General features: G+C 40.2%; 1 protein-coding gene across 1 annotated transcript in view; it reads left to right on the top strand.

Annotated features, from left to right (window-relative positions):
* TAF1 (TATA-box binding protein associated factor 1) overlaps positions 1 to 19,678 on the top strand; it is an 80,371-nt gene that overhangs the window by 5,338 nt on the left and 55,355 nt on the right. The window contains exons 4-19 of the mRNA XM_023765059.1: positions 1,803 to 1,922; positions 3,016 to 3,257; positions 3,652 to 3,870; positions 4,232 to 4,450; positions 4,796 to 5,003; positions 7,145 to 7,321; positions 7,917 to 8,044; positions 8,142 to 8,249; positions 8,370 to 8,543; positions 8,988 to 9,161; positions 9,598 to 9,702; positions 11,847 to 12,047; positions 12,214 to 12,355; positions 13,004 to 13,134; positions 14,113 to 14,193; positions 19,631 to 19,678. Coding sequence (XP_023620827.1) covers positions 1,803 to 1,922; positions 3,016 to 3,257; positions 3,652 to 3,870; positions 4,232 to 4,450; positions 4,796 to 5,003; positions 7,145 to 7,321; positions 7,917 to 8,044; positions 8,142 to 8,249; positions 8,370 to 8,543; positions 8,988 to 9,161; positions 9,598 to 9,702; positions 11,847 to 12,047; positions 12,214 to 12,355; positions 13,004 to 13,134; positions 14,113 to 14,193; positions 19,631 to 19,678 — 2,477 coding nt within the window. The remainder of the gene's footprint in view (positions 1 to 1,802; positions 1,923 to 3,015; positions 3,258 to 3,651; positions 3,871 to 4,231; positions 4,451 to 4,795; positions 5,004 to 7,144; positions 7,322 to 7,916; positions 8,045 to 8,141; positions 8,250 to 8,369; positions 8,544 to 8,987; positions 9,162 to 9,597; positions 9,703 to 11,846; positions 12,048 to 12,213; positions 12,356 to 13,003; positions 13,135 to 14,112; positions 14,194 to 19,630) is intronic.

Below are 19,678 nucleotides of genomic sequence, written 5' to 3'. Positions count from 1 at the left end.
GGGGTATGTCAGGGCAAGATGTAGATTTGGGTTAAATCTGGAAAAGGTGATTGTTGAGAAAAGGGAATGGAAAGTGTGTAGAGGAATAAAAGTAGAGTGTTCAGGACCAAGTGTTGAGTGATGCCATTGAGAATAATAAACTGCAGAAGGTAGACAGAAAAAAAAAATGTGTCAAAGACTTGGGAGGAGAGAAGAAAGTCCTGTCTTGAAGGAAACTGACAGAGAATGTTAAATTCAATTGTGAGATTGATTAGGGTGAAAATAAATAAAATAGGATTGGATCAGGAGCAGGAGCAAAGGTTTCAAGCAATTCTTATGAGCTTCCTCACCAATAAGAGTTATACTTATACTAGGTGTACTGGTTAATAATGGCGGATTTTATAATCAAAGAAAACACGATAATTTCAAGAGAAACATCAAAAGTGCTTTATTCAAAGTAATGTCCATCGCTAGCTACACATTTCCCCCATCTTTCAGGTAATTTGTGTATAGTCCCAATAGAACTTTTCTTGTTTTGAGGCAAACCATCCAGAGACCCAATTTTCCACTTCTTCGTATGTTTTGAAGTGCTGCTCAGAAAGTGCATGTGCCATCAATTGGAACAAGTGGTAATCTGAAGGAGCAAGGTCTGGTGAATATGGTGGGTAGGTTAATACTTCCCAGGAAAGATCTTTTAACGTGTCCTTAACTGGTTTTGAAGTGTGTGATGGTGCGTCACCATGAAGCAAAATTACTTTGCCGTGTCTTCTGGCCCATTCTGGTTGTTTCACGATCAAAGCATGGTTCAAATTGATTATTTGTTGTCGGTAGTGATCAGTATTAACGGTTTCACCTGGTTTGAGAAGCTCATAATACACCACACCTTCCTGATCCCACCAAAAGCAGAGCATTGTCTTCTTTCTGAAGCGATTTGGCCTTGCAGTCGATGTTGATGGTTGACCTGGATCAACCCATGATTTTGTGCATTTGGGATTCTCAAAATAAATCCACTTTTCATTGCCAGTCACAATTCTATGCAAAAAAGACTTTCTTGTGTGCCATTGAAGCAACATTTTACTGATGACTTTACAGTTTTCTATTTGTCTTTCGTTCAGTTGTTGGGGCACCCATTTTCCTTCCTTTAAAATCTTTCCCATTGCTTGTAAATGGATTGGAAATTGTTCGCTGAGCAACGTTTAATCTTTCTGCAAGTTTTTGAGTTTGACACGAATCTTCATCCAATAATGCTTGTAATTGTTGGTCTTCAAACTTTTTCGGTTGACCTGGACGTTGTTTGTCTTTCACATCGAAATCATCACTTTTAAAGCGTTTAAACCAGTGTTCACAAGTATCTTGAGTTGGAACATGTTCACCATAAGCTTCCCGAAGTATACGATAATTTTTTCTTCAAAATAAAGTAATGAATTAAAACTTCCCGCAAATGCTCTTTTTTTGGCATGAAATTCGACATTTTTAAGCGTAAAAGTATCTATGATGTTAACATCAGCAAATTTGACATATGAAGTTTTGAAGCTTGCTGTCAATACAACAAAATAGCATACATTTCAAATTGCATATATATCAACATATGTGTAACTCCATCTATTGAAAAAAAATCCGCATTAACTGGTACACCTAGTATGTAGTGTTACAGCATTTGGTGATATCACATCATCTCTTTCTGAAGGCAGAAGCTGCATCTTCCGTGTGTTTTTAAGGAATTTGCATAGTGCTTTATGTGGTACTTTAAAATCTTGAGTGACAAGGGAGTTCAGGGTTATTTTCTGACATTCTGGATATTGAGATCACCTTGTTTTTAGTAGAATATGATGATGATGACTATGATGCTGATTGTGAAGACATTGATTGCAAGTTGATGCCTCCTCCACCTCCACCCCCAGGACCATTAAAGAAGGATAAGGACCAGGATGCTATTACTGGTGGTAAGCAGAGACAGTCTACTTTTGTCTAAGTAGCAAGTTCCATTCCTAAGTCCAGGCTTTGGCACACATAGGGGGCTGTTAAAGTTAAGCTGCTGGGAAAGGGTATAACTTCCAGAACTGATTCATACAAATTTTAAATTTCCATATTAAAGGGAAGTTTTACTTTTAAAACGTTTGACAGCAGTATTTAGCATGCATTTAAGAAAATGTTTGGGTTAGTGGTTCTCAAATCTGCCTGCCTATCAGAATCACCGCAAGTCTTTTTAAAAATACAGATTTCTGACTCTCCCCTGGAAAGTGTGATTTAGAAGATCTGGGGTAGACCCCAGGAATTTCAAGGCATTCCCAGAGTAATTTCTGAAGCAACTGATCTGCATACTGGTATTTGGAAACTACTTGTTTAGATGATTCTCTTGAAAAGAAATAGTTAAATAGGTAAGGCACCCTAAAATGTATATGGATCATAGAGAGCTAGCTATCAGGTTCAGAGATTTCAAAGGCAGGGTCTTCAGAGATCCTCTCACCTATTTTTATATCTGCAACAGTAGATTGGGAAGAGCAGTGTGTTTGATCTTCCTGTATTTTGAGGTTTATGTTAACCTAAATTTCTCCTATTAGAGCTTTAAGTCATTTCCTTTTTAGTCTGCAGGCTGAATAGCATTGGTTAACTTTATGTCATAGATCTTATTTTATGCTAAATAATTTCATTATCTTGTGGACTTAAAGTTTTTTTTTTTAGCTATGGGTCCCTGAACTGGACATGGTAAGGCTTGACTGGTATAAAAGTGTTATATAAGTTTGCTATTGGTAATATTCCTTTAACCTGACATACTTACAGAAAGTAGTAAATGTAGTAATAGTGTTTGTTTTCTCTCATCACAACCCTAGGGTACCAGGTACAAGGTGAGTTGGGGATGGTGGGAGATACTGAGTTGGAATGAATTTTCTGGGTTGCATACTGTTAGTAATTTGGGTGCTTGGAACTATATCCCCTGCCACTGAGCCATGCATAGTACCTGGAGTTGGTGTTGGCTGAATTTGAGGAAATATGCTCACAGTTACATGCCAAGGGGGTTTTTCTTCCTTGTTGCAGTGTCTGAAGATGGAGAAGGCATCATCTTGCCCTCCATCATTGCCCCTTCCTCTTTGGCCTCAGAAAAAGTGGACTTCAGTAGTTCCTCTGACTCAGAATCTGAGATGGGACCTCAGGAAGCAACACAGGCAGAATCTGAGGATGGAAAGCTGACCCTACCATTGGCTGGGATTATGCAGCATGATGCTACCAAGCTGTTGCCGAGTGTCACAGAACTTTTCCCAGAATTTCGGCCTGGGAAGGTACTTTCTATGGAGAATATCTACATTGAAAACCACTGACCTCTTCTCAATACTGAATTCTGTTGTTAAAATGCTGAATATAGAATGGATAAGATCTAAAGGTTTCCCTATTCAATGACATTGTATCAGGTCTTTTTAAAAAGTTGTGTACATTGTAGTACATGTGATTTATATAGTTCTCACTATAAATTGTCTTTGTTGTCTTAAAAGAACTAGTTCAAATTATTAAGGGACACTTCTTTACTTTTTTGGATAGAGTTATAAATCTGAATTCAGCACTCCTTAATCCCTCTCTGACGGTTGAATAGACCCCTCAAGGGAATTTTCAGACCCAGATGCTGCTGTTTTCTATCTGACATGAATTTCTGACATAGTAAAATGTTCTGTGTTCTAGGTGTTACGCTTCCTACGTCTTTTTGGACCAGGAAAGAATGTCCCATCTGTTTGGCGGAGTGCTCGGAGAAAGAGGAAAAAGAAGCACCGTGAGCTGATACAGGAAGAGCAGATTCAGGAGGTGGAGTGCTCAGTAGAATCAGAAGTCAACCAGAAGTCTTTATGGATCTATGACTATGCTCCACCACCACCTCCAGAGCAGTGTCTCTCTGATGATGAAGTAGGCAAAATAGAGACCTGGGATTAAGACTTATAAGGGGACAAAAGAGTTCTCCCTAGCTCATGTCTAAATTGGATATAACATCTTAGCAGGCTGAGTCCTGTGCTGATTATCAGAAAGTAATGATGGGTTCAGTCCCAGTGGCTGTTCCTTCTCTATTGTAATGGAAAAGTATTGGGGGCAGGCAAATGGTAATATACACATTGGTGAATAAGAAAGTTTAAATGATAGGCAGTGTGCCATGATATACCTTCATTGTTTGTATTCTAATTCTAACTCCAGTTCTGTTCAAGAAGTATCCTTATGACTCCTCTTAGGACATCTATGGTTAGGAAAGCCTCTTCCCCTTCATCTGTTGCAGATCACAATGATGGCTCCTGTGGAGTCCAAGTTTTCCCAGTCTACTGGAGATATAGATAAAGTGACAGATACCAAACCAAGAGTAGCTGAGTGGCGTTATGGGCCTGCCCGACTGTGGTATGATATGCTGGGTGTCCCTGAAGATGGCAGTGGGTTTGACTATGGCTTCAAACTGAGAAAGATGGAACATGAACCTGTGATAAAAGGTAGAATGATAGAGGTAAGCAATACTGGTATATAAGAAAAGAATCAGTGTGCCGAAGGTCCTATCAGCTTTACTTTTCAATTGGGAAGATATTGGGTAGGGTTTCTTTGGTGGGAAATTTATGTGTCTAAGCCTTTTGCTTGGTATGGTATATCACCCTGGCAACTAGGACCCATTGTAAGAATTCTGTTTGTGAAATGAGTGCTATACTAGACTAAGAGTAGGAGGCAGATACCCCTTCATTATCAGGTTTTTCTTTCAAGTCAAGGTCCATATTTGATGTATGTGATGTGGGATTTGGAGTGGGAACTTTGACACATGACCATTCAGGAATTTGTTGTTCCTTCCCTGCTTCTACAGGACTTTAGGAAATTTGAGGAAAGCAGTGGCACTGATCTTCTGGCTGATGAAAACTTCCTGATGGTGACACAACTGCATTGGGAGGATGATATCATCTGGGATGGGGAGGATGTCAAACACAAAGGGACAAAACCTCAGCGTGCAAGCCTGGCAGGCTGGCTTCCTTCCAGCATGACTAGAAATGCCATGGCTTACAATGTTCAGCAAGGTATGCTTCCTTGCCAGCTGTGTCCAGCACACTGCCCTGCATCTCAGTAATCCTAAGTGGGCTTAGCTGTGAGCTTTGCTGCTGCTGAGGTATAGTGAAATATTTTGGATCTGAACTCTGATTCTGGTCTGTAATAGTTTTTTATACTAATTAATAAGCTAGGATGGGAATCATCATTAGAAAAATATGAAAACCACTTTGAAGTTAAAGATCTTTCTGAGCTATAATGATTCTTTATCTTTATAGTCTATTTTTGTTTCCAAAGCCCCTTTGTCTTTATCATTCTAGAATTTGCTTTTTCTCTCCTTAAGTATGCACAAAAATCATATGCCATGTAGAAAACTTTGAAAATGCAATACAGTATCAAAAATCACTGGTAATCCGCCCTAACTGGTTTGGCTCAGTGGACAGAGCGTCGGCCTGTGAACTGAAGGGTCCCAGGTTCGATTCCGGTCGAGGGCACATGCCCAGGTTGCAGGCTCCATCCCCAGTACGGGATGTGCAGGAGGCAGCTGGTCAATGATTCTCATCATTGATGTTTCTATCTCTCTTTCCTTCTCCCTTCCTCTCTGAAATCAATAAAAATATATTTTAAAAAAATCACTGGTAGCCCTGACCGGTTTGGCTCAGTGGATGGAGCATCGGCCTGTGGACTGAGGGGTCCCAGGTTCGATTCCGGTCAAGGGCATGTGCCTTGGTTGCGGGCGCATCCCCAGTGGGGAGTGTGCAGGACGCAGCTGGTCGATGTTTCTCTCTCCCTCTTCCTTCCTTTCTGTAAAAAAATTAATAAAATATATTTTAAAAAAATCACTGGTAATCCTATCCAGAGATGATCACCTTTTAACTTTTTGGTGTATTTTGTTTTCGATTTTCTGTCTGTGTGTGTATGTAGGTAAGCTAATCTCTGTAGGTACAGTTTTTTATGTTGTTCTTTTCTCTTAACATAAATATTCTATGTCATTCAAAGTTCTTCACAGAAATGTTTAATGACATGGGAAGCTCATTTTATTTTATTTATTTATTTTTAAAATATATTTTATTGATTTTTTACAGAGAGGAGGGGAGAGGGATAGAGAGTTAGAAACATCGATGAGAGAGAAACATCGATCAGCTGCCTCTTGCACGCCCCCTACTGGGGATGTGCCCGCAACCAAGGTACATGCCCTTGACCGGAATCGAACCTGGGATCCTTGAGTCTGCAGGCTGACGCTCTATCCGCTGAGCCAAACCGTTTAGGGCAGGGAAGCTCATTTTAAATGGAAAAAATATGAAGTAACATTTAGCACTTGGAGTGCGGGTGAATTTCCCGCCAAAATATAAGATGGCTCTGTCTTTTGGTTTTGTTCCATCCACCAAAAGGGTGGATTACAAACAAATATTTGGTAATACGCAGTTACAATCGGCCCGAGTTTACACGTTTCCCACACTCCACCGCAAATCTATATGAACCGAGTTAAAGACGGCTCCTGCGGAGTACGCGCAATTCACGCGAGCCGACTTAACTCATTTCCCGCACTCCAAGTGTTAATATCCTGTTTGTAAATGAAAAAAAAAACCCTATATAAATGTGGAAAGCTGACTAAAAGAATATATACTATGGGGTTCATAGTGGTGATTTATGGTTTGTAATATCACAAACTTCAGTTTTCTTCCTTATAACTCTATTTTCCAAATTTTTCTTAGTTAACCTGGATAACTTTTATAATTTAGAGGAAAATAAAAAAATGTCTTATTTTTAAATCTAAGAAATAGTTTTTTCCTTTCCATTCTATCTAAATGCTTTATTGGTTGTATAGTATTCTTATATGGATGTTTTGATAACATACCAAAGATTATTATATTTCTAATTTATTATCACCATTAGCATATTTTACCATATTATTTATTACCGTAATTTAACCAGTCCTTTATTTGGTCATTCATATTTTGACTATTACAAAAATACTGCACTGGACACTTTTTGTCTGCAACATTTTATTAAAATGAGAAATACACTCTATTATGTTTCTTTTCAGTACCATGAGTAACTTTTCAGTCACATGATTAACTTTACTAACATATGCTCCTTTTCCTTTTGCTTGAATCATGATTGAGAGGAACATAAATGTTTTGTCTGCTATTGAGTGTTCTGTTTTGACTAGGTTTTGCAGCCACCCTGGATGATGATAAGCCTTGGTACTCCATTTTTCCCATTGACAATGAGGAGCTGGTGTATGGACGTTGGGAGGACAACATTATTTGGGATGCTCAGGCCATGCCCTGGCTGTTGGAGCCTCCTGTTTTGACACTTGATCCCAATGATGAGAATCTCATTTTGGGTATGATACTGGCAGGGACCGGTGTTCCTCTTTCATAATTGACAGCTTGCAGCTAATGTCAAAGAGCAAGAATAAACCAAAAGTTTTGGGAAGGTCAAATCTAGAAGCTTCTAGGTAGCAGCTTGAGAGATCAAAGTTGTGGTCAGTTTCTGATATTTGTGTATTGTTTAGGGAAAACACATAAGGTAGAAATGTTGGAAAGTAGTACTTTTGATATGTCAGGAGTATAGTTTGGTTAGAGCAGTGGTTCTTAACCTTCCTAATGCGGCGACCCTTTAATACAGTTCCTCATGTTGTGGTGACCCCCAATTTCATTGTTACAAATTGAACATAATTAAAGCATAGTGATTAATCACAAAAACAATGTGTAATTATATATGTGTTTTCCGATGGTCTTAGGCGACCCCTGTGAAAGGGTCGTTCGACCCCCAAAGGAGTCTCGACCCACAGGTTGAGAACCACTGGGTTAGAGTGAATCATGCAGTAGAAATGGTCTGGGGTGGGGTAAGAGATCTGGTTCGAAATGCAAGGTCATCAGTAGGGAAGGTGAATCTTCAGAGATAGCAACTCCAGAGTGATTTTGTTTCATCCTCAGAAATTCCTGATGAGAAGGAAGAGGCCACATCTAACTCGCCCTCCAAGGAGAGTAAAAAGGAATCATCTCTAAAGAAGAGTCGAATTCTCTTAGGGAAAACAGGAGTCATCAAGGAGGAACCACAGCAGGTCTGTGAAGGGAAAAGGGTGTTAGTGTTTCGAAGAAAAAAGAAAGGTAATGGAGAAAGGGAGTCTGACTAAGGTTTATTTGATGACCTGTCATTAGAACATGTCTCAGCCAGAAGTGAAAGATCCGTGGAATCTCTCCAATGATGAATATTACTATCCCAAGCAACAGGGTCTTCGAGGCACTTTCGGAGGAAATATTATCCAGGTAAAAGCATTTTTTCTGTGGAGGATGGGAATCACTGCTTTGTTCTGATGGGGCATATTAGTCAATCTTGCCTAGGTTGGAGTTAGTATTTAATTTGAATCCTTGTATTTTCTGTCTTAGCACTCAATTCCTGCTGTGGAATTACGGCAGCCCTTCTTTCCCACCCATATGGGGCCCATCAAACTCCGGCAATTCCATCGCCCAGTTCTGAAGAAGTACTCCTTTGGGGCATTGTCTCAGCCAGGTCCCCACTCGGTCCAACCCTTGCTAAAGCACATAAAAAAGAAGGCTAAGGTATGATTGAATCCTATTTAGAAAAAATAGTTATAAAAGTTAACATTAAAGTATTAATTGGGGAAATGGACTGGATATTAGATGATATTAGGGGATTATTGTTTATTTTCTCAGATGTGATAGAATGTTTTTGGTATTTAGGAGAATATCCTTATTCTTAGGAGATGCATATGAAAATACTTAAGCGTGAAGTGTCAATGATGACTGCAGCTTTCAAAAGTGGTTCAGCAAAATCTGTAGAGAGATAGTTACAGGTAAAACATGGCAAAAATATAAACATTTGTATCTAGGATGTGGGATAATGTTCATGTGTTTGAATTTTTTTTTCAATTAAATTGAAGAAAAGGCAAGGTAAATTGTTTTTGGTGTCATTGTCTTGGAATGAACTATGTCAATGTGTATTATTCTATGAGGAGCTGGACTGTATTTCTTTGTTCTGGGCAGATGAGAGAACAAGAGAGGCAAGCTTCAGGTGGTGGAGAGATGTTTTTTATGCGCACATCTCAGGACCTCACAGGCAAAGATGGAGATCTTATTCTAGCAGAATACAGTGAGGAAAATGGACCATTAATGATGCAGGTTGGCATGGCAACCAAGATAAAAAACTATTATAAGCGGGTGAGTCTCTGCTCAGAATATCTTTATTAATAATCTGTGAACATTGACCTGGCCGGTTTGGCTCAGTGGATAGAGCGTCGGCCTGCGGACTGAAGGGTCCCAGGTTTGATTCCAGTCAAGGGCATGTACCTTGGTTGTGGGCATATCCCCAGTAGGGGATGTGCAGTAGGCAGCTGATCGATGTTTCTCTCTCATCGATGTTTCTAACTCTCTATCCCTCTCCCTTCCTCTTTGTAAAAAATCAATAAAATATATATTTTTTAAAAAATCTGTGAACATATATTTTGTCTTTTTTATACTATAAACTTCTTGAGAGAAAAGAATGGTATCTTTTTGTAGTTTGTAATATTAGTAAAATGCCATGCTCATGAATTAGTTTTGCAGGTTTATTGATAATATTCTGTGGTAGTGACTGGGTCTGCTGTGTTCCTTATAGAAACCTGGAAAAGATCCCGGGGCCCCAGATTGTAAATATGGAGAAACTGTTTACTGCCATACCTCTCCTTTTCTGGGCTCTCTCCATCCTGGCCAGTTGCTGCAGGTGAGGAATTCTTTCCTGTTATAATTCTTTCCTAAGGAAATTGACAAATGAGTAGCTAGTAATCTCAAATAACTACTCTTACACCAAATATGGGGAAGTTCATTATAATCCAAATAATGTTTTGATCTTTTTATTAAAACTGGCTCTAATCATGCCATTCATAAAATAAATTTAAAATAGTTTTTTGAAAAGACATACTGGATAAGAAGTCCAGAAGCATCTGGGTGGCATAGGCAAATCAACCTTGGATTGATAATTTACTGTAGTTAATTTTGTATGTGTAAAATTGGTATGTTTTAATTGTATTAGTTGTCATTTTGAGTATTGAACCACACCTGAACCTTATAGTCCTCAGCCACATAGTAAAGTGTTGTTTTTTTACCCCCTTTGTTCTGATAGATGTAGACAGGCCCTCTGGTAACCTAGCTTTTACATATTTTATTAAGGGGAAGTGTCATGTGAGGAAATCTCTAGCACTTTCCTTTTTTTCTCCACTCCTTTTTTCTTAGCAATCTTAATATTTTCCCTACTCTTGTACTGAGTTCATTATTATTATTGCGTATTTTTCTAAAGCCTCTTCAAAGCCTTTTTTTCTTTATCCTTTACATCTATAGTCCATTTCCCACCATATTTTGAGTATCCTATATAATAAAAGGATAATATGCAAATTAACCCTAACGGCAGAATGACCAGTCGCTATGACACGCACTAACCACCAGGGGGCAGACGCTCCACTCAGGAGCTGCCCCCTGGTAGTCAGTGTGCTTCCACAGAGGGAGTGCCGCTCAGCCAGAAGCCGGCTCATGGCTGGCCGGCACAGGGGCGGTAGAGGGAGCCTCTCCCGCCTCTGCGACAGTGCTAAGGATGTCCGACTAACGGCTCCTGGGCTGCCAGAGGGATGTCTAACTGCCAGCTTAGGCCTGATTCCCCCGGGGAGCAGGCCTAAGCCGTCAGTTGGGCATCCCCCAAGGGGTCCTGGACTGCAAGAGGGCACAGGTCGGGTTGAGGGAAGGCCTCCCCCCTCCCCGCCCCGCCCCTGCCCCCAGTGCATGAATTTTTGTGCACTGGGCCTCTAGTAATTTTTATATTGTTCCTGGCATTCTCATCTTGTAACTTCCTTTTGAGATTTTCAATCAATCCATCCCCTTCATTTGTGGCTTTTGTAGTTTCTTAAAGATACTTTTTTTTATCTTCTATAGTTTTTTTCTCTCTACATTTCACATTTATAATTTTCTTATCATACCCATATATTGAAGATCTTTCTGTCCCATTTTTCTGATTTTCTGAGAAGTCTTTCCTTAAAATCACAGGCTTGTTACAGGTGATCCTATCTGGCTGCTACTTAAACAAGCTCAAATGTTTTTGTCTTATGTGTTTAATGTGTTTTTGTCTTATGTGTTTTCTAGCACACTTTCTATTTTATTAGTTGTTTTTGTTTTTTAAAAAATTATTTAACAAATGTTTTGGTCTCACCTGTATTATGTCAGGGTCTATGCTGGGGTCTAGGGTAGATAGCATAGTACTTGTTAGTTTTTATTTTATTTTTTATTTTTTTTTTAATATATTTTATTGATTTTTTACAGAGAGGAAGGGAGAGAGTTAGAAACATCGAAGAGAGAAACATCGATCAGCTGCCTCCTGCACATCTCCCACTGGGGATGTGCCCGAAACCCAGGTACATGCCCTTGACCGGAATCGAACCTGGGACCCTTCAGTCCGCAGGCCGACGCTCTATCCACTGAGCCAAACCGGTTTCGGCAGTACTTGTTAGTTTTTAAAGTGATTTTCATATGTAATCTTTGTAGCATTCCAGTAAGGTGTTAGGCCTTTTCAATTTCTCAGTTTTGTATATGAGGAAAATTAAGCTAGAGATATTAACTTATCTGACATCATATAGTGAATAGTAGCAGAGCAGTCAATGTCATTTGAATCCAAATCCTTTAGTTTCCCCACTACTGATTTTTAAAAATAACCAGTGGGGGGAAATTATCTGTCTAATCCCATTTGATGTTCCATATTATAATTTGTTTATATTGCGGGATGAGAGCAAATTACTGTGGTTTTCCTTTATTGACTAAATTTCCTAGGGGGTGTGTGTGTGTGTGTGTGTGTGTATATAATTTTTGTGTTTTTACTTTTGTTAGGCGTTTGAGAACAATCTTTTTCGTGCCCCAATTTATCTTCATAAGATGCCAGAAACTGATTTCCTTATCATTCGGACAAGGCAAGGTTACTACATTCGGGAATTAGTGGATATCTTTGTGGTTGGCCAGCAGTGCCCCTTGTTTGAAGTTCCTGGGCCCAACTCCAAAAGGGCCAATACACATATTCGAGATTTTCTCCAGGTAAGAAGGAGAGGATAAGGAGGGGATCAGGATACACATAAAAGGGTATGTGTATTTGGGGGCACATCAGGAAAAATCAAAACACATAGGGGTGTAGTAGAGGGAGGGTTCCTGGTGACTGTTATTCTTTTCTTTGCCACATAAAAAAATTTGGTTTGTTGGGCAGGTTTTTATTTACCGCCTCTTCTGGAAGAGTGCAGATCGGCCAAGGCGGATCCGAATGGAAGATATAAAAAAGGCCTTTCCCTCTCATTCAGAAAGCAGCATCCGGAAGAGGCTAAAGCTCTGTGCTGACTTCAAACGCACAGGTCATCAGTTGTGACTGATTATTTGTCCTTTCTGCCTCTTTCCAAAAAAGGAATTAGGGCTTTTAGTTAAAGAATAAGCATACGGCTAGTAAGATAGATACAAATTGATAGTCATCAAAAGGAGGAAGTAGCAGATCTTTTACTTATGGAAGCTGGGATTGCATTTTGATTTCCCTGTTAGGAAATTCAAAGTGGTGTATATCTTTCTGTTGTTGTTGTTAATCATCATCCGAGGATATTTTCTCCATTGGTTTTTAGAGAGAGTAGAAGGGAGGGGGAGAGACAGAGAGAAACATTGAAGTGAAAGAGACACATCGATTGGTTGCCTCCTGCATGAGCCCCGACCAGGGCCGGGGATCGAGCTTGCAACCCAGGTATGTGTCCTTGACCAGAATCGAACCCGGGACCCTTCAGTCTGTGGGCCAACGCTCCAACACTGAGCCAAACCATCTAGGGCAGTGGATGTCTTAATATGAGATGTAGGAAACCTAGCAGTAGGGATTTTCTTGCCTAGTCATGCTAACTGTGGCTAGGCCTGGTACCTCCTAGAACATTGCCTGGTTCAGTCTTGGTTTACTATCCCTGTTGCTGTCAATAAAAGGGCTTTTGGAAGTCAGAACAGTCTTATTCTTTCTGTATCTTTTCTAGGGATGGACTCAAATTGGTGGGTGCTGAAGTCTGATTTTCGTTTACCAACTGAAGAGGAGATCAGAGCTATGGTGTCTCCAGAGCAGTGCTGTGCTTATTACAGTATGATAGCTGCAGAGCAGAGACTCAAGGTGAACATCTTCCTTTTGGGTACTGCCTATGCCTGTGGGTTTTTTCAGAGATATGAGGATGAAGACTATTTTCACTCGTTTAGAAATGATTGTTAATAGATTATTATCAGTTATTTGAAAATTCTAGCTGTATGAGGTGTATCAGTTCTGGAGAAAACTACAGTGTAGCTAAATATCGGTGGGACAGCTTAATGAGGGACTTAGGGCAGATTGTTTTGCCTTGAAAATGGTTGCTCATCCATTGGGTGGTGACTTTAAACTCTGTTCTTTACAAGACAGGTATGTAAGCAGGGAAAGTACTTCTCAGTTGTCTTCCAGAATTTTTCCAAGTGGGCTGAGATGATGGTGCTAAACGTGTGGTTTAACGAAGCACAGTATAGAAGTAAATGAATAAAATGGGGGGCGGGGGAAAGAAGCACAGTATGCTTACCAGGCCAAAATATGAAAGATCTAGCCAAGGTGGGATAGTACAACTCAATCCCTCTGAGTTAATGAGCATTTCTATTTAGCTTCCTTTATGTTCTGACTAGAAGCCCTGTGCACAAATACATGCACTGGTGGGGTCCCTCGGCCTGGCTGGTGATCGCAGCTGATCAAGGCCATGGGAGGTTGGCTGGGGGGAGGGACCGCAGAAGGTTCAGCCGGCCAGGGATAGGGACCACGAGAGGTTGGCCGGCGGGGGGTGAGGGGGACACAGGAGGTTGGCTGTGGGAGCGCACTGACCACCATGGGGCAGCTCCTGCGTTGAACGTTTGCCTCCTGGTGGTCAGTGCAGGTCATGTCGACCAGTCGTTCGGTCACTTACACTTTTATATATATAGATAGCCTAAGAATGTAAAATGGTGGTAGATAGAGCAAAAACTATGCAAAATCTATTCTGTATGCAGACTGGGCTTTGATATTCTGTACTTGGTATTCAGTGAAACTTGTGTTTTTTAACTTATTGCTTGATTTATGGATGGATTTGTCCTCTTCCAGGATGCTGGCTATGGTGAGAAGTCCTTTTTTGCTCCAGAAGAAGAAAATGAGGAAGATTTCCAGATGAAGATTGATGATGAGGTATGGCTTTACACTAATTTTTATTAGTACATCCCATTTATCCTTTTAAAAAATATATACATTTTTATTGATTTCAGAGAGGAAGGGAGAGGGAGAGAGTTAGAAACATCAATGATGAGAGGGAATCATTGATCAGCTGGCTCCTGCATGCCCCCTACTGGGGATAGAGCCCACATCCCGGGCATGTGCCCTTGACCAGAATTGAACCCAGGACCCTTCAGTCTGCAGGCTGACTCTCTAGCCACTCAGCAAAACCAGTTAGGACTCCCATTTATCCTTTTAAAAAACAGCCTTATTGAGATATGATTGACATTGAATAAACAGCACATATTTAAAGTATATTATTTGATATGTTTTAATGTATGTTTATACCTATGAAATCTTCATCTTAGTGCCCCTTTGAGATCCTTTTCACTCTTTTCTCCACCCTCCCTATACCCTGACAACTATTAATCTGCTTTCTGTCACTATAGATTGGTTTTAATTTTCTAGAATTTTAGATAAATGAAATCATATAGTATACATCCTTTTAATTGTGTTAAAATATATGTTATATAAAATTTACGATCTTAATCTAAGTGTATACAGTTCAGTAGTGTTAGTACATTTACATTGTTGTACAGCCAATCTCCAGAACTTCATTTTTTAAAAGAATAATTTAGCCCTAACCGGTTTGGCTCAGTGGATAGAGCATCAGCCTGTGGACTGAAAGGTCCCAGGTTCGATTCTGGTCAAGGGCATGTACCTTGGTTGCGGGCACATCCCCAGTAGGAGGTGTGCAGGAGGCAGCTGATCGATGTTCCTCTCTCATCGATGTTTCTAACTCTCTCCCTTTCTCTCTGTAAAATATATTTTAAAAATATATTTAAAAAAAAAGAATAATTTAGATTTTGAGAGAGAGAGGAAGGGGGAGAGAAACATTGATGTGAGAGCACATCAATCAGCTGCCAGCTGCACACTCCCTACCGGGGATCCAGCCCACAACCAGGGCATGTGCCCTTGACCTAGAATGAAACTGGCAACCTCCTGGTACATGGGACAGTGCCCAACTAACTGAGCCAAACTGGCCAGGGTGAACTCTTCATCTTGTAAAACTGAAACTCTAGTATCCATTAAACAGTAACTTCCCAGTCCTCCCTTCTCCAGCCCCTGGCAACCACTATTGTACTTTCTGTCTCTATGAATGTTACTACTTTTGGTACTTCACCTAAGTGGAATCATACAGTTTTGGTTTTTATGTGACTGTTTATTTTCTGTAGCATAATATCCTCAAGATTTGTCTGTGTCAGAATTTTCTTTCTTTTTAAGGCTAAATATTTCATTGTATGTATATGCTACATTTTGTTTCTTTATTCATCCATCGATGGACAGGTGTTTCCATCTCTTGGCTATTGTGAATAGTTCTGCTATGAACATGGGTGTGCAGATATCTGTTCAAAACCTGCTTTGAGTTCTTTTGCATATATACCCAGAAGTGGGATTACTAGATCATATGGTAGTTCCATTTTTGGTTTTTTGAGGAACATCCATACTGTTTTTCAAAACAGCTGCACCATTTTACGTTCCTATCAATGGTATGTAAGAGTTTCTGTTATTTCACACTTTTTGCCAGCACTTGTTAGTTACTGTGTGTTTTTTTTTTTATAGTAGCCATCCTATTGGGTGTGAGGTGTTATCTCATTGTTTTTTTTAAGATATATTTTTATTGATTTCAGAGAGGAAGGGAGAGGGAGAGAGAGATAGAAACATCAGTGATGAGAGAGAATCATTGATTGGCTGCCTCCTGCACGCCCCACATTGGGAATCGAGCACACAACCTGGGCATATGCCCTGATCGGGGATCAAACCAAGATTTCCTGGTACATAGGTTGATGCTCAACCACTGACCCCTGCCGACTGCCTCCTTGGGGTTTTGATTTACATTTCTCTAATGAATAAATAGTGATGTTCATGTGCATCTTTTATGTGCTTGTTGGCCTTTTGTATGTCTTTCGAGAAGTGTCTATTCACATCCTTAGCCCATTTTTGAATTGGGTTGTTTGTTTCTTGTTGTTGAGTGTAGTTTTTTTTTTTTAATTGATCTTTAGAGAGAGTGCCAGGGTTGGGGCCGGGGGGAGCGAAAAAAAAACATTGATTGGTCATCTCCCATACTCGCCTACACTGGGAGTCAAACTCACAACCTGGGTATGTGCCCTGATGAGGAATTGAACTGTGACTTTTCGGTATATGGAGTGACGCTCCCACCAACTGAGCCACACCAGCCAGGACTAGGAGGGGTTTTTTTTTCCCCCAGTATATTTTATTGAGTTTTTCCAGAGAGGAAGAGGGATAGAGTTAGAAACATCAATGAGAGAGAAACATCGATCAGCTGCTTCCTGCACACCTCCTCCTGGGGATGTGCCCACAACCAAGGTACATGCCCCCGACCAGAATCGAACCTGGGATCCTTCAGTCCACAGGTCGACACTCTGTCCACTGAGCCAAACCGGTTAGGGCAGGACTAGGAGTTCTTTATATGTTCCTGGATATTAACTTTGCATTAGATGTGATACACAAATATTTTCTTTCATTCTATAGGTTGCCTTTTCACTCTGTTGTGTCCTTTGATGCAGAGATGTTTTTAATTTCGATATAGTCAAATTTATCTAATTTTATTTTTGTTCAGCATCCAAGAAATAATTGCCAAATCCAGTGTAATGAATTATTCTCCCTGTTTTCTTTTTAAGAGTTTTATGCTTTTAGTTCTTATGTTTAGGTGTTTGATTCTTTTTTTTTTTTTAATACCCAAGGATATTTTTTCATTGATTTTTAAAGAGGGAAAGACAGAAATATTGATGTGAGAGAAACACATAGATTGGTTGCCTCCTGCACGTGCCCTTGACCGGAATCGTACCCGGGACCTTTCAGCCCACAGGCCACTGAGCCAAACTGGCTAGGGCTGATTCATTTTTTTAAATGTTTTTATTGATTTCATAGAGGAAGGGACAGAGAGAGAGAGAGCTAGAAACGTCAATTATGAGAGAGAATCATTGAGAGAGAGAGAAATGTGGATTTATTCTACATATTTATGCATTCTTTGGTTGATTCTTGTATATGCCCTGACCAGAGATCGAACCCACAACCTTGGTGTATTGGGACAGTGCTCTAGCCGACTTAGCTACCTGGAAAGGGCCTGTAGCTCTTTTAATTGTCGTAACAGTGTCTTATGAAGAGCAGAAGTCCAATTTGTCTGTCTTCTCTGTTGCTCAGAGGTTTGGTGTTATATCTGAGAAAGATCATAAAGATTTTATCTTACGTTTTCTTCTAAAAGTTTTACTGTTTTATATCTTAATGTTTGAATTAGTTTTGTGTAGGTAGGGTACATGGGATAGATTAAGGTTCTTTTTTGCATGTAAATGCATGTCCAGTAAATCTAGCACATTTGTTAAAAGTTGAATAATCTTTTAAAACAAAAATTTCATCATACTGCTTTCTTGCCCAAAGACATTCTTTGGGGCCTTTTTTCTTTCAGGAAGAAGTGCTTAACATGATTTACAAGGATTTATATGACTTGTGCTGTGTATATAACTCTAACCTCCTCTCATCTCCAGTAACATTACCCATCTTGTACTCTAAGCTGCAAACATACTAAAACTCAAATCAGTTCCATAAATTTCTTTCTGTTGGCTTCTAGGTTTTTGTAACTGCTGTTGCCTATGCCAGGAATATTTTTCTCTACACTCTTCTACCATTTGACTTTCATATACAAATTACATTCTCTTGGAAGCTTTCCCTAACTCTTGCTCCTATTCTCACCCTTCATTTAGATTGGATCATCAACCTTCCCTTCTTTATGTACATACTAGAGGCCTGGTGCATGAATTCGTGCACCAGTGGGGTCCCTTGGCCTGGCCTGCGTGATTGGGCTGAAACTGGCTCTCCAACATCCCCGAGGGGTTCCAGATTGCTAGAGGTCACAGGCCCGGCCAAGGGACCCCACCAGTGCACGATCGGGGCTGGGGAGGGACGTGGGAGGTTGGCCAGCCGAGGAGGGACTGTGGGAGGGCTCCAGGGCGTGTCCGGCCTGTCTCGCTCAGTCCTGATCCACTGGACCCCAGCAGCAAGCTAACGTACCAGTAGGAGCTTCTGTCCCCTGGTGGTCAGTGCACGTCATAGCAACTGGTCGAATGTCTGCCCCCTGGTGGTCAGTGTACATCATAGCAAGCAGTTGAGTGGCCTTAGCATATCATTAGCATATTACGCTTTGGTTGAATGGTCAACTGGACACTTAGCATATTAGGCTTTAATTATATAGGATAATACTTTTCTTTCCTATCATAGCTCTGATCATGCAATGTTGAATTTGGTTGGTTGACTGTCTCTTCCTCACTAATAAGAGGTTCATGAAAAAATATTGCTGGCATGTGGTAGATATTCAATCAATAACTGAGGGAACGATTGTAGATGAGGTGGTTCAATGAATAAAGAAGCATTGATGTGCTATTTCTTTGAGTTTGGAGTGAAAAATGACTGGATGTCTAAGAGTTTCAGAAATTAAGGATTCTATTGAATAGCCTTCAAAATTGAATCATGAATAGAGAATTGGCCACTTTCCAGCTAATCATGTACTCTGACTGACCTGTGTAGACAAGCACATTCCACTTGTCTTAATCCCCTGATTGTTTTGTGGGGTTGGTAAACACTATTTAGAGTCCTAGGAGAGGACAGACCTTCTTTTTTAAAATATATTTTTATTGATTTCAGAGAGGAAGGGAGAGGGAGAGAGAGATAGAAACATCAATGATGAGAGAATCATTGATTGGCTGCCTCCTCCATGCTCCCTACTAGGTATTGAGCCCACAACCAGGGCATGTGCCCTTGACCAGAATTGAACCCGGGACCCTTCAGTCCACAGGTTGACACTATCCACTGAGCCAAACCAGCTAGGGCGAGGACAAGCCTTTTTGACCGAAACAGTGGCAGAGGTGGAATGGACTTTGGTTTAGTGCTGCTGGGGTTGGGGCTGGTGCTTTGTAAAGCATACTTATCATTTGATTATAAGATTATATAGGTCATTCTAAAGCCATTTGAGCAATTGGACAATCAAATAAAATCACCAATCTAACTTACGTTTTTGTACATCATGAAGGGGTGTGGGTAACAGTGTCTGAAAACTCTCAGTTAAGCCCAAGAGATATGGTGCTAAAGGGTATCACTGTTCCACATATTCCTCCTCACACTGTTTGAGATCTTGACCTCTATTTAATAACATGTTTTAAGTACCATAGGAAAGAAGAAAAAGCTGAGTACTGGGTAACTTTATGTAACTGTTGTACTTTGATGACAGTTTAAGCAAGCATCAAATTGTACATTATTGTAATCATTCCAACCATATAAGTATGGTTAGACATAGAGCAAAAGTTCCTGTAGCTTTTAGGATCTTTTTTCTATACCTCAGGTTCGCACTGCTCCTTGGAACACACAAGGGCCTTTCATTGCTGCCATG

Source organism: Myotis lucifugus, unplaced genomic scaffold (genome assembly GCF_000147115.1).
Source record: "Myotis lucifugus unplaced genomic scaffold, Myoluc2.0 scaffold_4, whole genome shotgun sequence".
Lineage (NCBI taxonomy): Eukaryota > Metazoa > Chordata > Mammalia > Chiroptera > Vespertilionidae > Myotis > Myotis lucifugus.
This window is presented reverse-complemented; position numbering and strand designations above follow the sequence as displayed.